This window comes from Ursus americanus, chromosome X (assembly GCF_024610735.1).
Source record: "Ursus americanus isolate L20-20 chromosome X, mUrsAme1.1.p, whole genome shotgun sequence".
Lineage (NCBI taxonomy): Eukaryota > Metazoa > Chordata > Mammalia > Carnivora > Ursidae > Ursus > Ursus americanus.
Window position 1 is genome coordinate 5,619,804 of NC_142164.1, and position 19,547 is coordinate 5,639,350.

At 46.5% G+C, this 19,547-nt stretch overlaps 1 protein-coding gene across 4 annotated transcripts in view; it reads right to left on the minus strand.

Moving 5' to 3' along the window:
- Positions 1-16,977, minus strand: part of AFF2 (ALF transcription elongation factor 2) — a 453,109-nt gene extending 436,132 nt beyond the window's left edge. For 2 of the 4 annotated variants that reach the window (XM_087859684.1, XM_087859681.1), the window contains exon 1: positions 16,768-16,977. In XM_087859684.1, the coding sequence (XP_087715810.1) occupies positions 16,768-16,814 (47 nt within the window). In that variant the 5' untranslated portion in view covers positions 16,815-16,977. The remainder of the gene's footprint in view (positions 1-16,767) is intronic. The other 2 variants (XM_087859683.1, XM_087859685.1) reach the window with 2 other exon arrangements.
- Between the last annotated feature and the right edge of the window lie 2,570 nt (positions 16,978-19,547).

The window sequence follows — 19,547 nt, forward strand, 5'->3', positions numbered from 1 at the left end:
AGTACTAGACCCCGAAGAAACTGTTCAAGGCGGCGCTGGGTCAGCCTCGCCTCCTGGCAGCCACAAAGAAAGCCAGATGCCCCATGCCCTACGTTTCAACAAATGACTGACAACTCAAGCCCTTTCAGATCGGTGCCTTTGGAAATGTGGCTCCAGCCAAATCCTCTCTCTCCTGCTCGCCTCCTTCACATAAATCTCCAGCGTGCATCGACCAGAGCAATGGTATTGAAGGGCAGGCTGAGCAGGACTGGTCAAGGGGTATCTATTTTTGTCATCTTCAAGAGGGCCGGGATCCCTGCAGCTAGAAGGATCTTCAGACGGAACGTCTGCCCAACTCTCCTCCTACTTCGAGCATTTAATGGTGGGACTCCAGGGGCCATTTCTACAGTGGCCACCATGAGATCCCCAGTGCCTGGCCAGTGGGAGACACCCACGACATGTTTAACAAATGAAGGAATGAATGAACGTCTGCTCCCCGGTTCAGAAGACGACACACTTAGGATTTCATCTACCGCAAAGGCTGGGTGTCAGTACAGACCACAAGGAGAACGTGACAAGTCAAGGGTATAGCACCACAGCGGAATGCTCTTCGGATCCCGTTCCCCATCTTCTGAGATGAAGTGAGGGTCACAGCAAGAAGAAGAGGGGCTTTTCCCACCACCCAAATAGTGGCTTGTTCAGAGCTGGCCACTGTGGAGCGACACCTCAAGACTCGTCTCTGAGGAGCTGTGTCACAGAGCAGGGTTACAGGGCCCAGGCTCGAACGGCCACCATGCCTACCGATGTGATCTCGAGCAGATGACTGAGCCTCTCTGGGCCTCAATTTCCTCACTGGAAAAACGTCAGTGGTAAACGTGTCTACTGCCTTACGGGGTTACTGGAAGGCTTCGCGAAGTTCATGCTTAGACGCGGCCAGGGAAGTCTACGGTGTGCAGTAACTGCTCAACCCAGAGGCCACGGCACCTGCCAAGCGTGGGCCAGCGTGGCCACGGTGAGAGATACGCAGTTTCCCCGGAGGCGCCCGTGTTCAACATTAGCTCTTCGATTCCTTCTGGAGAAGTTCCTGTTCGTCCTTCGATCCTTTGGGATTCCCATATTGGGGCAATTAAAGGAGAAGCTAGCCAGAGGGAAGTTATCCTGAGCAAGGGCTGCTGAGGATCTGCTCATCACCCCAACTTCTGGAAAAAGTTTCTATGGACAGGGCAGAGAGGCCTCTGCCTCTCTAGGCCACCCCAGAAACAGGACAAGAGCCTCCAGGGCACAGCCACCTTCCACCCACACTGCAAGGCAGAGTCGCCCTGAGTCTCTCGAAGCGATTATCCACAGGCTGGGGCGTTTCGCCCTGAGAAATGAGAACACAGTGAACAAGGGAGGGCTGCTTCAGACCCAGGAAGGGCTCAGGCAAACCGAAGAGATGATATTTATTCTGTGTGGTCTCTAGAGAGGCCCCTTTCGTATCAGAGCTGCCCACATAGAAGGGAATTAGCTGCCTCGAGAGGTATTTTCTTTCTCCTCCAATTTTTTTTTTTTTTTTGGACTGGCAGAAGCTGGCAGGGAGATTGAGGAAAGGGCTTCGGCACTGTCCAAGAGTTGGCCCTGCTCTAACCCCCTTAAAGACCTCCACCAGCCTGAAGTTCGAACACCGCAACTGCTCTTGATGATCTCGCATTTCGTGAGAATCAAGCCAATATTTGCATTTATCATGTTACCTACACACCACTAAAAGGAGCTCAGATTGATTCGTGAAAATTGATCCTATTTCTTTTTATATTTTTATAGCTTTTATGATTTTTACATTTCAGTTTTTAAATGGGAGAGTATCATTATGGAAAAAAAAAAAAAGAAACGTGGCTCACAGAGAGCCTGAATTCTCCTGTCAATAGGACTGATGCTGGGAAGCCTCCCTCGTCCTTTGTCTGTTTATGAAAATTCAGTCTCACTGTTAGACACCAGAAACAGAAATAAGTGTGGCTTAAGTGGCCAAAGCAAAATGGCCGGCATTTCCAGCATCTTTCCATTTCATTGAAGATGAAGGTCAAATAATTTAAGAACTTACATAAAAGAGGCTTTCTTCCATGCTTCAAGTTGGTGGGGCCTAAATCTCCATGGGCCGCAATAGTTTGGGACCTGCAATTTGGAATTCACTGAAACACTTGGCAAGATGTCATTTCCCCTGTTTTTCCCAGTGAGGAAACACAGCGGTTTCTCGATCACCCTTTCAAAAAAGAAATGTTTGATTTTGTCTAGTCTCTTCAGTCTTCCGGGTAACCGCCTCACTCACTACAACCTTTTAAACATTTCTCTCGTAAAATGCACACGCAGTCCTTAGGAGAAATTAGTTAAATGGCTCCCAGAAAGCAGTGTTGCTTTTCCCCTTTCGAAACATGGCTGTAAGTATCCCAGCTCACTAATAAAGGGTGAACAAGTCTGAAAATTGATCAGATGTAACAGATATGATTAAAAGGAAGACAATGAAAAGGACAGCAATGCTCAAGCTGTCTTTTTCTAAATGCTATTAGACTTAGCCAAGGATGCAAAGAAAACTGGGACAACTAAGCTGTTTGGAGGAATAAATGTCAGGAATTCGAAAGATGGTGACAACAGGTAAGGGAAAGAGGACAGAGGGTTGTGTAGTTCTTTTTTAAGTAATCTGTACACCCAACATGGGGCTCGAACTTGCAACCCTGAGATCAAGAGTCATGTGTTCTACCGACGGAGCCAGCCAGGTGCCCCCCCCGCCTCCCCAAGGGTGGTGTAGTTCAAAGCAACATCAGGCTTCTCTCAAAGGCTGCTGAGCTCCAAGCACACAAAGAGAGGGGCCAGAATTCCCACGGGAGGCAGGAGTACGTTCAAGGGTCAGTGTTACACAGGCCAATTCAACTTGAACTTTTCTCCCCCCCAATCCGTCCCCCCAAGAGGCAGCGTTGGGGTTGGAATAAAGGCCCATCTCTTGATGATAAAGTAACATCACAATTACATTCAGGAGATCCAATGAATTCACAAACGTCTGTTGCATGACCTCCCGGCCATGCGACCCCACTCATCCTACACAAGTGAGACTGTGGTCAATTCCAACCTTGCACAGCACGTGGGTAATAAAAGGAAAGATAAGACAGAAGAAAACACCTGGAAAAATGGCCATAACTTTGGCATTGTACTTTTCCTTCTTTTTCTGTCTCTGTTCAACTTTTCGTTACTGGTATTCACACTTCTGTGGTTTTCTGGTTGTTGTTGTTGTTAAAAAAATGGGTGCCTATGAAATAATGAAAGTCACATTAACCCCAAGAACCTGGACCATTTCTATGAAGTCAGGTGGGTATATTAATTCAGTTAGGTCTTCCCCTCTCTAATTTCTATGAACAATAGCAAAGAAATAATGAAAGCTCAGTGAAGATTTATGAGTGGACTCTCTTCCCAACTTCTGCCCCTGTGGCTGGGTGAGGCAGCTTAACTACAACATCTCTGAGAATTGCCATGAGCCATGAAGTTTCTGACTTGCATATCATTTATGCCACCCCCTGGGGAGCAGGCCCAGAACCTCGTAAGGTTCTCATTACAAACAGGAATGTGCCAGGGCCAGATGCACTGGGGGCTGTCAAGCCTTGCAAACTCTCCTCCCGCCAGAAACTCATAAATTTTGCAGAATATATTGCTTTTCCCTGAATTTTTATGATTATGTTCAATTTAGGGAAACTTACTTCATCAGTTACCTGTTTTTAAGAGTTATTTGATGTCCATGAAGTTCTATGAACTTTCTACTAATCGTGTTTTTTACATCTTAAAAATATAAGCCCACATATTTCCAGTCAGCCATGAACGTAAAACCCCTCCTTTCTTCTGATTTTGGTATGCGACTGCAGGCCGAACAGATTTCAAAGTTTCCTGTTGGACAAACTCACCTTCCCACCTTCCAGTAAGGCAACGAACCTAAGGAAAGATGGAAGTAACAGTGATCGGAGTAGAAAACTTTGTCAGGTCTCGGCACGGACATTGAATGCGCGGTGACATCGTATGGCTCAGAGGGATGTACCCCCCTTGGAACAACCACTGCCCTATTCACGGTCCAAGGGAAAGATTCCCCAACCCCAGGGTCAAGGGTAAAGGCATGACCGGAGATGGTGGGCTGGAATGAGGCGCCTAGGCGAAGCTTGGTGTTCTTTCACATTTTTACTTGTTTTAGTGAATTGTAGTGATTTGTGTTCTTTCAGGAAATGTACTTTGTAATAATGCATATTCCAGGTCTGAAAATTCAACCAATCTCCAATTGGTTACCAACCAAAACTGAAATGTGTTGGCTCACCATGTATTAACAGGGGTGTGGTCTAGAAATCCTTCCATCTGCTTCAGTGAAGCTGTGCTAGTTCTTCTTTTTTACGATTTTATTTATTTAGGGGAGAGAGAGGGAGAGAGAGGGAGCGAGCACGCATGAGCCAGGGGAGGGGCAGAGGGAGAAGCAGACTCCCCGCTGAGCAGGGAGCCCAATCGATCCTAGGACCCTGAGATCATGACCTGAGCCAAAGGCAGACGCTTCAGTGACTGAGTCCCCCAGGCGCCCCTAGCTGTGGTAGCTTTTAATACTACACCCAAATCAGAAAGCCTTCCTCACACACAGGAGGCAGGATAAGGGCTATACAGTCCGGTCTCATCTAATGAGATAGGAAACAGGAGACGTAAGGACCTCACTCTCCCTCCAAACATTTAGGAAAGGAATAAACTACGAAGCCAGATGTAATCTTGCACTAAATCAGATTATGGGAAGCAGACAAAATCACAACTTTATTCAATGTGTCATTTATCCCGGGTGACTAATGCATTATTTGTATGAAGTTAAAATGGAGCTTTGAGAAACTATGAAATAAATCAAATGCCCTACTTTATGTAATTTTAACAGACAGATCCCATTAGGATTCTACTATGCATAGCTGTTGGTTAAAATCATTGACCAGTATCCTTATAAATTAATCAACTGAGGTCATACTGGCTTGGCTGTCATCATTTGCTGCTAATCTACATTTAGAATTCACTTTAACTTTTCAAGCTTCTTGAAACAGGTTCATCAAATTCCTACTTTTGGCTCAAAATACATGAATAACTGCGATTGTTTACAAAAGCCTGAATGGTAGAAATGTGCCGCTCATGCCAATTTTCAATGGCATTACAGTGTGCACTGGTATTTCATGCAATTTCTGGGTAAAATGCTAATTAAAATCCAAAGGTAATGGTCTTCATCATTCTAGATACGACTTCTACCACTTGCGGTCTGAACACACGTGCACTATTATAGAACTTCAAAACCCACTGGCCAAAATGACTAATTGTAGCAAAAAGGATCGAGTTTATACGTAACAGTTGACTTTTTAAAAAGTCCATTGCGGGGGTGCCAGGGTGGTACAGTCGGTTGGCCACCCGACTCTTGGTTTGGGCTCAGGCCGTGATCTCAAGGTTGTGGGATGGAGCCCCGCATCGGGCTCCGTGCTCAGCGCAGAGTCTCCTTGAGTTTCTCTCTCCCTCTGCGCCTCCCCCCTGCACTCTTTCACTAAAGTAAATAAATAAATCTTTTAAAAAAGGTCCATTGTGGCTCTTGCACTTCTTTTGGATCTTTAATACTCAGGTATGTTTCATTTCTGAGTATGAGACCTAATTTACTAAAGACCGTAAGTACCTACTGTCTTTCCTCCTAGTATGTATCTTAATATCTGATTAATTGAACTACTTGGGTATTTTATCTGCACTAAGATGTCCCAGATTTTTTCATCACCTTTTATCTGTCTGTCTTCCTTCATGTGCATTTTATCACCTTTAATTTTGTACTGGGAAAACAATAAAAACGTTTGGAGGGTTTTTTTTTTCCAAGACTATTTTTAATGCTTTGAAGTTGCCCATCAAACTATTTTTTTAAGTTTTTAATTTTAATTCCAGTGGGTTACATACAGTGTTGTATGAGTCTCAGGTGTACAACACAGTGGTTCAACACTTCCATACATGACTCAGTGCTCATCAGGATAAGTGTACTTTTTAGTCCCCATTATCTGTTTCCCCCATCCCACCGCCCTCTCCTCGCTGGTAACCAACAGTTTGTTCTTTGTAGTTAGGAGTCTGTTTCTTAATTTCTCTCTCTCTCTCTCTCTCTCTCTTCTCCCTTTGCTTATTTTCATTTTGATGGCTCGGTAATAGTCCATCTTCTTTATCCATTCATCAATCGATGGACACTTGCAAATGGCATAGCTGATAAAGGGTTAGTATCCAAAATATACAAAGAACTTACCAAACTCAACACCCCAAAAACAAATAATCCAATGGAAAAAAAAAATGGGCAGAAGACATGAACAGACATTTCTCCAAAGAAGACACACAGACGTCCGACAGACACAAGAAAAGATGCTCCTCACCTCCCATCAAACTCTGTCATGTCCAACTCAGACATGGCTGATTCCAATCTTTTGGGGTGCTTGTTCAACGAGGTCCTGTGTGTAAAGCACGCGACATGATGCTCTGCAAATGCTGGTTCTCTTACCTCGACTATCGAACCATCTTACGGAACATATGGAACCTTTTCTGCACATCCTTGGGACGAAACTGAAATCTGAATCCTCCAGAGGCTTAAATAGAAAATGTGTTCAGTCTAAAAATATATGTTAGGAAAACCCAAATCCTAGGTTAGCCTCCAAAGCAGGAACTATTTTTTTTTTCAAAAAGAAGAAAAAAGACAAAATAAACAAACAAGCGTCTGGCTCACAAAAGTTGAAGGTGTGTGCTTCCCTCCTCCCCACTTGGTACTAGACAAAAGCCTCATCTAATGATGGCAATAAATTAAGACATCTTTTTTTTTTAAGTCGGCATAATCACCCTCACGGCATTACTGTAGATACTAAATGTAGGCATAATGTATGGGGGAAAATGCTATATGTAAAAATCTAAAATCACAAACCTGATAAGCTCAGGGCTGTTTGGGAGGGATTATTCCCATCAGTAAAGAATTCCCCCACAGGATTCCTGGCAAGCAAGATGCACATAAAAGCATTTAATTTATAAAATGTTAATAAGCATGCCATTTCAAGAATGTATCCATCTATCTGTACCTACCGGTCTGACCACTGTGAGTTCAGCTCTTTTCTTAGACCTCCTTCTTACACCTCTGAACTATCTCTGCAGAAATTCAACCACAGAAAGCATGAAGCAGTTCTCGTAGATCGACCCATTTATTTATTCGGCAAAACGTAACTGAGCACCTACTGTGCGTCAGACAAGGTTCTAAGCACAGCCGATGCATGAGTGAATACAACAAAACCAAACCAAACACCCACCCTCCTCAAGCTCCTGTTCTTGTCAAGTCTGAATTAAGTTTACAGATCAGTGTGGTTCCCTGCCAAACACCTCATCTGTTGCTCACATCCAAGAGGAGCGGAACCTTGCAGTCTCTTGCTGTCAATATCGGGTCAGTTACAGCTCCTATTTGGCTATGGTCTCAAACCCAACCTGATTTGTAAATACCAAAGTTGCATGACAAAGGCCTCAACACACAGAGCTTGCCACTTCCTAGCCTCTCTCTCAGGCTATTGTCAGGGGTTAGCAGAGAAGCCAAGGATTCATGTTGCCTGTGTGTTCATTTCAGCTGCAACATACAACCTATGTGACCTTGGACAAGTCGCTGAACCCCTATGTCCCAGTCTCCCCGCCCCCTAAAACTGGGAAATCAGATAACACAAACCAGAGCCTGTCACCCAGAAAATGTTAGCTTTACTTATCATTTTCACTTTGATTTTGATTACTACGGCTTCCCACCCACACTTCATATTTTGAGACCTAGCACAGTGCCTGAATTAATCGACTGGATGAATGATGCTGCACTCCGAATGGATCAGACACTAGGAATACAGAGATAAAACACGTGTTCCCGTCCCTCAAAACAATTCAGATACGTCACAAGTTGGTACGCAGCACTGAGGAGGGGCGTCTAACTCAACAGGGCCGGAGGATGTGGGTCTGGTGGGCAGAGGAGGGAGGAGGATGACAGCTAGTGGCTTCCCAGAGACACAGCTGAGATTTGAAGGATGAGATAGCCAGACAAAGAATTATTTGATGGCCAAACAACTAATCATAAACAGAGATCTAAACCCTAATTAGATTGCCAAGGCACCAACTCACTCTTCAGGGAAAGGAAAGGCAGAAGTCAAAATATCGGTACGTACCTTCCAGAAAAATGAGTTATTTGTTTAAAAAGGAGAAAGAACAAAAGATGAGATAGATTTGGGTATATCTCAAGAGCCGCAATACACGCTTCTTTTGAAAACAGCTATTTTTGTTAGCAATTGTGCCAATTTACAAACATTTGTTTCAACGGATTCAGGAAAACAAATTTTCGTTTGGTATTTACTTGAAGAATGTTTGCATAAATACTTCCATAATTCAGACAGTCAAAATCGTTGTCAAGAGTTCTGTGGTTGTCCCCCCGGCAAGTGGTGGTCAGTGTTACTGAGAACCCTCCATCCACGTGGCAAAACATAACTTCAGTCATCGTGAGATGAATGTAAGCTACTGTCAAACCAGAGAACTCAGGGTCCAAAGTCATTGTTTAATATTGAGTGTTTGCTGCTCCTGGTCCTCTGAACAATCCAAATTTCTGGCTTTCCATCTGGCCTGTGCTAATGGTACTCAAAGATTTTCACGGGCCTCGATGACGACTTTTTTTTTTTACTCTAGCTCACATTCTCGCTCTCCCTGAATTCCTATTTCACTTCCATCCATGACACACTATTTCCCCAAATCTAGTTCTACGTTCTGCTGTCAACTCAGTGGGGCCAGAGGTCATCTTTATATTCCTTTCTCCTCCCCCACCAAAAGTGTCCGCCCAGCAGAGCACTGGGCACAGAGTAGGCACGCAGTGAAAACAGCTCTCGATAGAGTTGACAAACACTGGACCAGGGCACGAGGCCTCCCGACCCAGCCGTGTCACTTACTGAGTGTATGTCCTTGGGCAAGCCATTTTCCCCATCCTAGGCCACAGTCTCCTCATCTGTACAATAAGGAATCTGGACCACATGATTCTGAAGGGCCCTCCGGTGTTGAAGCACCAGGTCTGAGGGACTGATTCATTTCTACACCCCAGAGCCAAGCCTTTTGCCAGCAAATAAATACTGGCTAATTGACGAGACCGCTCCACGATTCCACGGCACTTCTTCGGATGCATCCATCACACTGGGATTTAATCTAGTTACCGTGGCTGTGCCGACCTGGCAGGCAAACCACCAGTCCCTTTGGAAAATTAATTTATTTTAAAAATTAGTTGGCTGACATACCGAAAGGAGAAGTAAAGCCTCTGTGAATGCGTTTTTCATCGGTCACTAGATAGCCAGGTCGTCATGTACATACTGCCACAGTCAGAAGGTTAACTGAGTTCGTAACATATTCCTTCCAGCCCGTTGGTTTGATCGAACCAAGCGAGACACCCAAAGGCCAAGAAGACATCGGACTCCTAAGAAACCATTTCGATGCTCTTTCCAGGAGATATGTTGCCTATGGAAGCCAACATTCGGAGTCCAGGCATATAGTTTAATCAAGGCCACCAGGTGAACCAGTATCTGCTACCGAGACCTCGTTTCCACCAAAGATGACAGACAATACAGGGAACTCTTATTTGGAAATGCAACAAAATGAATCATTCTTCATAGGATGGAAGTAATGTGGTTTTTTTTCCTTTTCTTTTTTTCCCAGCAAAAGGAACATTGAAAAAATAAACAGATGAGTGATCTTGAGTTTGTAATGAAAGCCAAACCTGTTTCCTCAGTTTCTTTCCCAGTGCGTGCCTTTTATACCTTCACATACCAGCACGTGCCTATTGAAGAACCAAATCAAAGATTACTTTAAATCACTGGCTGATTTTCTTTCTCAAATGAAGCAAAATGCACAGGTATATTAAAAAAATGGCATTCCATAAACTGAGCAATCCATAATCAAAATCAGACTCTAGCTGTAGTGCTATCGTCAGCCCTGCTTAAATCATGCCATTTTATTTAAGCCCTCAGATAATTTTTCTCAGCTCAGTAAGTAGGTGGATGTTAGCAGCTAAGGTCATCGAAAAGATTTACTTTAAAATAAATTCAACAATTCAGAGCATCGCCCTCTCCACAGCGTAAAGTGTGCCTTGCTTTGAACATGCATATAAAATTTCATTAAAGTGCAACATAAAAGTTTTACATTAGAGGAACCTAGTGCCGGACCTTTGTTTAACAGTCATGATAATTTATGGCGTGGATCTGCTACAGTTAAGTAGAAAAACAGCCTTCTCGTGATGAAATACAAGTCATGAAGGCTGAAACTCAAGGAAAGCTGGAGGAATCCCAACCTCCGACCATTCAATTCCTTCAGATTTTTTGTCACACATTCTTCTTTAACGTTCTCCGTACGGATTGAGACACAATACTAGTCCGTTAACTCCTGCACCCTTTGCCTTAAAAGTTGGGGTTTTCAGTTCTACACATATATTGGAATTCACACTTTTTTTTTTCAATCACACCAATAAATAACAAGGGTTCTAATTTGGCCTCTTCTTCTTAAGCTTCTTTAGTCATCGTTTTTCTTCCTTGTTACATTCTGCAAGAGACCAGACAGGCTAGGAGACCTCCAGAAAGATTACAGACAATTAAAACACTATCAAAGAGGCAGAGGGCCAGTACTATCACCAGGATTTACTGAGCAACTATCTTTGAAAGATACAAGCATTTGCATAGGGCCCTCTGAGCTGATGGGCTCTAACATCAATCAACAGATGTTTATTGAGCACCTGTAATGGGCAAGGCACTGTGCTAGATGATGCAAGAGGGTGATACACCATTCCCTGGGAAGCAGTGTGGATATTTAAACATAAACGACTTAATGCAACAGCAGTAACGCAGTGAAAAGAGCAATAAACACAAATCCTAAGACCATCCACTTACTGTGTAAACTTAGGCAAGTCATTTAACCTCCCTGAACTTCAGTTTTTTCATCTATAAAATGCAGCTAATAATATAGGTCCTGACAAACCCACAAGGTTATTGTGAGGATCAAATCAAAGAACAGATGTGGTAAGTTACAAAGCTTTGGAAAGAAATATTATCCACCTCGGGTTCCCAGCTTTGAGGCTCCAGAAAACCAAATATCCCATGGTCTTCTTTATGTTCAAGTATCAAATCTTCAAAATTAAGGCATTCAAATTTAAATGGACAGTTCCCAAGGAGATACATATATATCCTTATATATTTTATATATATAAAAGAGGCAAAACTCAAGTTATATATATGATTTATCATTCACATGTTTTCATTAAAGGGGCATCCACCAAAGAAGTGCTAAGAGATTATATCAGTACACAAACTGTTCTTTTTTTATTTAAAAGAAAAAAGCAGAGTTCCATGGCTAGTCAATTACATGCTAATTCCACAGATTTTTTTTTACACAAGTATGATATACACAATCCAGTCCATTTGTTTCAGTGACAGCTGAGTGCTCAGACACATACAATAACAATAAGTAACAGGCAATGAGATTTTGGGGAAAGGCACCTGACCCGGAAATTGGGAGATGTGGATTTCTGACCTAACTCTACTACGAGCCAGGTTGTGTGAACTTAAGTGAGTCAAACAACCTCTCTAGGGCTGTTTGCTCATCTGTAAAATGGGAATAACACCCGCACATCCTAATTTACAAGGACCAAATGAGGTGACGTATGGGAAAGTATTCCACATGTTGCAAAGGCTCAGACAAAATGTCAGTTGTCAATGGTGCAGGCTCTGGGGTCAACTGCATCTCAGGTAAAACCTGGACTGTATCACCAATGCTAGTGATTCCATTACTTCATCTGTAAAATAGAGATCCTAACAGGTCCTGTCTCATAAAGATGTCTGAAGGACAAAATGAGATTGACTATTTAAAGCACTCGGTGATGCCTGGGGCACAGCGTAAATACTCAAATAACAGTAGCAATGGTGGTGATGAGTTCTAGAATGCACAGGTGAAAAACACACACACACACGCACACACACACTGTTCAAAAGGTTTCCTCAAGTTGTGGTCTCAAGTTCTTTAATCAGCAACACATTCCTTCCCGTTATCAGTAAACAAGTTCTTAAAATCTCTCTTTCTTTATCCCACAACAATCAGAAAAAGAAAGACAAAATTAAAAGTGAAAAATGTTGTCACTGTACCAATTGTTTTGTCTACATGACAGGCTAATCAAGTATGTAGCAGTTTCACTTTCTGAGGTATGAGCTACAAGCTCACAGGGCTACAGCTTCCAGATGGTTCCAGAGATGGCCATTTTACTGGACCTTTATGATTTTGAAATTATGTTAAATGTGTACAAATTTTGCATGCAAGAAATAGTCTTAGCTAAGAATAATGGGCACGAGATAAAGGTTCAGCACATTAAAGCCATTGCTATTCAACAATAATTAGCATGTTTAAATACAATATAATTTTTATTCATCTACAAAATGCTTAAATGTTTGGAATCTCGTTTATGTCTATAATGACAGATTCATTTTTGAGGCAGTCATTTTCAATCTTGATTTGTATATTTTAAAGTTGTTAAATGCTTGACTGAATCATTAGCAAAACAATTCATGTATCATTAAACTGATTTCTAACATGAGATCATTTTCTTTCTTGTCCAATAGATGTGCCTTTTTAAGATTTACAGAGATAGCTTTTATTCTTTGGGGGGGTCTGCGGGGGGGGGGGTTGTAGAGGAGACCTTCTCACACTAGCTAATTTCACCACCTCCCGTCTAGCCTCCCCAGACACTCCCTTAAGAGACTCAACCCCAAATCCTTTGCTGAATGAATGCATACTGTACGAGCAAAGAGAACAGATCACAGTCATCCTTCTAATGGAAGACAGAGGGAAAGGGGGAAAGAGAAATGGATGCAGGTAGAGAATAAGAAATCCTGGCAACCTGTAGGCCTTAGTCAAAACCCAAAGCTGCCCTGCAGCGTCCACATTCCTGCTACCCTACCCCAAGGCTGGCGCCCGTTGTGTTCTTGCTCTCTCTCCCCCGCACCTTTCCATCCATAACCAGGTCTGTGCTGCTCTGGCGCACGACCGCGGCTACAGAGGCCTCGCAAGACCTGTGCGCAGGGAGCGGGCGCGGGCGGCCATGCCCGGCTGCATCTGAAACAGTTCACTTTTGTCTGGAGAGCAGGGTCTCCCCCTCCCCCGCAAGGTCGAGGCCAACTGGGGAAAGCAGGGGCTGCTGGGGCAGGCCCCAGGGGCTCCCTCCCCCCCCCCCCGCCCCCCAGGAGAAGAAGCCCGGCCTGCACATGGCCCCTTCCCAGCCTTGACAGCCCCACGCAGACCTTTGAACTTTCTATTTATATAACAGTTTAGTGAGTTTAAGTCTCTTCCTGTGTAACTGCCCGTGTGCAAGCTCGCCTCTAATGAGGCTACTTGTGAGACATCACTTGGAAACTACAAACGATCGCTGCCCGCCTTCGCAGTGACCACTGCTTCGCCACCATTTTCACTAGACTTTTTCACAGTTCGATTTTGCTGTCATGGTGGTTTTCTTTTCATGTTTTATGTTTAAGGATGTGTCCCTTTCTGCATCTGTCTGTCCTTCCTTCTTGCTTTTTCTTTCAATAATGAAAAGAATATAGCATCTCCACAAAGGACCGTGGCCTGTCACAAAGCAATACCTAATCAATACGGGGGGGGGGGCGGTGCTCAGAGGACTGACAGGCTGTACACTTGGTAGGCCCTCTGATTTTGCTTTTATACCCTCTTAAATGGGGATTAATGACATCCCCACTGGTGGTAAACAAGCCTAAATCTAGCCCCAGGATCTCCAGACACCTCAAGAACTCATTTACTGGGTTACCACAGGAAAATCTATAGAATGATTTAAACAATTGTATTTCATTTTTTCCTTTATCTTCTTTCATTTTCTTTTAAGAGCAATGGTGTCTTTCACAGAGTGGTTCATATTAAATCCATACTCAGGTGAACATTGCTCATTCATCCAAGAATCCTAAAGAACTTATGCTTTGGCCCTTTCATTGAGTCCAGAGCATGACCCATTAAGATACTTGTGCAGTTCGTGAAATCCAGGGGTATGTTCCTTTAGGCATTGACCGCTCCCGGACCCAGCACGGAAGCACACTGCAGCATCGTCATTTGTGCCCCATCCTTCCCATTTGCATTCATCCTGACAAATGTGTGTTTATAAATGGGCCTGTACTTTTTGTTTACTGTAGTAGAGTGTTTGCAAATAACACATATGCCTGTGTATGTAAAGTCTTCCTTCATTAAGTCTAGGTAAATGAGTTTGTTTTTTAGCTGGCCTGATCCATTTGTTGTCAGATGTCTAGGGTTGAGTAGACATAGCTCAGAGTTTTCTGTTCCACAAGTGAATGTTGAGAAAAGATCCAATGTAAATGAGACTCTTAACTTGGCTGGCGCCTTTTTCCTCCTTGGACCTCCTGTGGGGGGGCCTGGAATGGATGCCAGCACTCTAAGCAGCTACTTACTCCCTAGGAGGGGAAGTGAACATGTAATGAACATGTAATTGGCATGCTCTAGATGTCCACAGAGTTTGGAAAGGTACAGATTTCCATTCAAGGCACTATCAAGCTTTTTAGTTCATCCACTATTGTCACATTTATGTTCCCTTTTTTGGGGGGGGTGTCAAAACAGATGCACAAGCCTCATTACAAATGTCTACACACAGATTCATAAAGAAGTTTGCCCCTCACAATCACACAGTAAGAAGGAGAAATTTTCCTGGAACATGTGCACAGAGGGAAAAGGCCGGCTTATTTATGCAGATGTGTTACATTAATTCATCCATATTTCACATCAGATCCACAGAGTGTCCAAGTCTGCATGTTTCTTAACTGATGTGGCAGAGTTACAGAACTGGAGGAAAAAAGGTTTGGATTTTCCTTAATAAAAGAAAAAATAGTCCCCAAATGGGAGGCGGGGGAACGTGTCTTTCTGAAAAAGAAATCACAAGAGCCCATCCCCTTTAAATATACAACTGTATGTTTCTAAGATTAAACTGAAGTTAAAATAATATAATAAACATGTTTTTAAAAACCTAATCCCCCAGATGTGTTTAACATTTGAACTACACCCATGAAATCAATTATAACAATGTCTGTTAAATTAATGACGTTACCCACACCATATATTAGGCAAATTGTATGCAAATAGTAATGCTGTGGTTATCAGTTGCCTGCAAAATAAATTAGTGAAGCAGAGTAAAGGCTGTGTGCAAGAACATATTATTTAATTGAGGAGTAATTTTATTGTGATCTTTACTTTTAAATAACATCATGGTTATTAAAAAATTGTAACATAATGTTTTTCTGCAGGGCTGATAAAACCCTGCATGGTATCAAAAATGCCTTACAGATTAATACTGATACAGCGTAAATTTGTGGCTTCAAGGATTTACCCAGAATTGCTGTAAAATAAAATGTATTTAAGTTCTGATTATCTTGGATTTGCAACTAAAAGAGTCACGATTGGCATAATGAAGCTATTGGCTAAGAGTATGACCCTTTTCTAAAGAAGGAAATTGCCTAAAATATCACATCAGCAAGGGAAATCCTTGTAAAAATACACAGCATTCATAGCCAACGGCTGCTAGCAGTTTAACATTGCAGAAGATTTCGCACAATCGGTCGGTATCGTACATTATCCTAACTACATTTAAAAAGGCTATAACCAAGGATGCAATTCTAAACCGCTGCAGCCGCATCCCCCCCCCCCATTCCGCGGGCTGTAGGGAGGGGGCAATTGATATGTTAAAATGTTGTGACGGATTAGCAATAATAACGCAAGTGGCAGAAGATGGAGTTTTTTAAAAAGTTAATAGATATGTATATCACTATTTATGCACGCGCGCGCGCACAGCATGCAGTAACAACTTTCAGGCTCCCCAGTCACCTTTGCACCATCTTTCAAAATGCTCTCAGCGACAAGTTTACGGTATTTTGGGAAAAGCTGACTAAAGCTTTGAATCCGAGCTGGGTACCCATTACACAAATCTGCGGCTGCCTCCCAGTGGGGGCGGACAGGGGTCCAGCCGGTAATTAAATGTGCATAGACGTCGGGGCAGCCTACTTCAGGGGGCCAACTTCGAAAACCCTCAGTCTGGAAAGCCAACGCCGAAGTCGGCCTGGACCCGGGGTCCCCCGCTTGGTGGCCCCCGAAGGCACCAGGCACCCAGGAGCTGGGAACTTGGGCTGAGCGAGTGGAAAGGAAGGTGTGCGCGCGGCGCGGGGAAGGAGGTGGCGGTGGCGGCGGCGGCGGGGGAGGTGGCCGCAGAGGAAGCGGAGGGAGGCCGGCGGCACCTTGCCGCCGCCTGTCCTCGCGGCCGGCCGCCGGCGCTGGACACCTGGAAAGTTGAAGCATTTGGGGCGGGCAGGATCCGGTGCGCCAGGAGACCGGCCGGGCCAGCGGTGCGCAGAGAAAATCCCCGCGGAGGTGGCGCGGCTCAGCCCGCAGGCGGCACCGGCTCCGATTTGGGCCAAAGGCAACTCTTTGGACTTGGAGTGCCAAGCGACGCTTTCGGGACCCTCATCCCACCCTCTGCCCTCACCTCCCCCCGCCACCACCCGGGCACCCGACCGAGGAGTCGCGGCGGCGGGGCCAGAGGTGGCTGAGATCAAGTGGGAGGGCGTATGGGGCGCCCCCACCACAGCCCCGGCTCCTCTTAACAAAGGCGAAAAGCCCAGCCCCAGCCGGGGGGACCTGCGTAGCAAGGAGAAGGCAAAATTCAACACCTACCACTGCTGCTCCAAGTCCCAGTCCCTGAAAAAGTCGAATAGATCCATAGCGGCCGGGCGGCGGCGGCGGGCGGGCGTCCGTCCCTGCTCGCGGCGGGTCGGCGCGGCTCTCGGCGCGGCTCGCTCGCTGCTCTCGGCGGCCCGGCTCTCCGGCCCTCCCGCCCGGCTAAAAGTGCCCAGGCCGCATCGGCGGCGGCGGCGGGCGCCGGGGGTGCCGGGTCCTGCGCTCCGGGGCGGCGGCGGCGGTGGCACGGGGCGGGCAAGTGCCCAGCCGCCCGCTCGGGTCCGCTCGCTCCGCGGCTGCCCGCGCGCCCAGCGCCCCGACGCTGCGGCGGCAGGCGCTGGGGGCTCGGGCCGGCGGGGCCGCCCGCCTGGCGGGCTGCGGGCCGGCGGCGGCGGCGGGGGCGGCCGGGGCGGCAGCGGCAGCGGCGCGGCGCGGCGCGGCAGCCGAGGCGGCAGCGGTAGCGGCGGCGGCGGCGGCGGCGGCTGCACAGGCGGCGGCGGCGGCGGCAGCGGCCGCGGCAGCATCACACACTTACACACTCACAGGGGGCGGAGCCTGGGCAGCCCGAAGCCGCGACATGGAGCCTGCACGTTATCGGCCCCGGATCTGGCAGGGGCTCGCCGCGCCCGCCTGCGCCGCCCGGGACCCCCCTCTGTCAAAATCAGCTGGTGGGAGCAGCCGCAGAGCCGGGGACTCGGGCCCGAGCCCGAGGAGCAGCTGCAGGGATGCGGGCGGGGGACTCGGGACCCAGGCTCCGAGAAGGGGACCCCCCCCCGAACCCCCGCCCGCTCCCACCGCGGGAGTTACTGTTGGAACCAGAAAAGAGCGCACTAACTGCTGCGGGGATCGGGGTCGACCCCCCACTGCCCAGAGACTCTCCTTTGGCTCCCGAGCACTGGAGCAAACTTTGGCGGGCCCGAGCATCCCCCGGGCCCGCAGCGCAGAGCACGCGGGGCCGGGAAGGAGAAGGCGGTCACCTTCACCGTCCCCGCGGCGCCGCGTGCCCGCACCCAGGCCGGCCAGGCATGCCGCAGTGCCGTGCCCGGCTGCGGGGCGCGGGGCGCGGCGCGCACCTAGTAGGTCCGCGAGCTCCGGGCCCCGGATTCCGTAGGCTGCGAGGGGAGGCATTAGCGACTACCCCTGTGTGAACTATGGGTTCGGGATTAGGACGCTGGAAAAGTCGGCTGCACTATCACCTTCCCCGCACAGCTGCCACGTGCCTTGGGCAAAGGACTTCTGCTCTTTTCCTCCTCTGGGAAATGGGAAAGCCACGGGGTATGTGCCCCTTGGCCCACCCACCGGCTGCCTGTCTCCCTTCGGCCGGAGAATCTGTCTCTGTCCACGTGCAACTTCTACACCCCCCCTTCAGCCTCCAGTGGTGGTCCAGGACAGGGTGCATCCTTTTAGCCAGTGCCCTCAGGGAAGGCTTCCTGGTCTCCGAAGGGAGAAGGGGTGAAGGAAGGGGTGGGGCCGCGTTCTGGCGTTTCAGGAGCGGTGGTACTCTGAAGTCCCGGACACCTCACTTGCCTTCTTCATGTTATTATACAGAGGAAGTCGTATCAGCGTGTTATTGAAACACTAAGGCTAGGACCCTTAGGAAGAGCAGGAGACTGAGCTTTGGCAGAGCAGGGTGCCAGTTCTGATCCTATCTGTGTGACTCTGAGCAAAGCCTCTTCTCTGGGGCTCATTTTCTTCATCCGTAAAAAGAGAGACTTGATCCAGCTGCCATCTGGCTCTTGCCACTCTGGCCATTCTCCTTCCTGTTCTCTAACACTATCTATTATTCTCCAAATCGTCCAAACAGCTTTGCTTTACTTTTTTTCTTTTTCCAGGAGAAACGGAGGCATTAAGACTGGGTACTTTGCTCAAGGTATGACATTTCTCCTCGAGGGGGAACTAGACAGGAGCCTAGCATCCGGGAAGCCCTTTTGCCACTAAATGAAGTAGAAGGTGCTACAGCTTCCAGAAGTGGCTGCCTTTGGAATCTGAACTTGAAGGGGCCCAGAGTTTCAGCTGTTCTGCAATCTTAGTATGAGAAAAGAGCACATTGCTAACATATAGAAACAAGGGGCTAAGATATGACTCCTCTTGCACCCAGTGAGGCTTTGCTCAAATGTGTAATTATTTTGCATAAAACCAAGTTCTTAACAAATTCTGGGTGACTGAGTGCCAATCAGCCAACAGAGCAGCCAAGGGAAGAGTACGTTTCCAATTGCCTTGTCAGTTTGGCTTCTCATAAACTCCTCTGGTCAAAGAGGAGAGCTATTGGCAAAAGTGGCGCAAATGGTCTCTGAGGCTTGTTGATTCGTGGGCGTTCCAGTCTTCAGCCCTCGCCTGTGAGCCCCGGAGGTGGCAGGGGCTGCTCTGCTCTGATTCTGATTCGTGGCCCCCAACCTCAGTGCCCTCAGTAAATGATTCTCAAATTGGATTTGATTGCTAATAATGATTGTTGCCAGGGCTAGTGCTTGATCTGCTAGAAAATCCTTAGAGGAAAACCAGAACATCCACAATTAACATTTAAATGTGGTGATTATGGTCACTTTGTATTCACTTTTCTCACCAGATCATATTGATTGTGGAAAGACACACAAAAAATAATAACGTGCTGGGTAAACAAATTTCCAACAGAAATAAAGCTGCTCCTTTAAGAATTCCAGACCCCCATCACCCCACTGGTGCACTTTCTTCCCAATCAGCGGGAGGACCAAGCAAAAGCAGAAGGAGCCAGCAAGAGGCAGCACTCGGAACAGAAGCGCCTGCGGGAAGGAGAGAAGAGA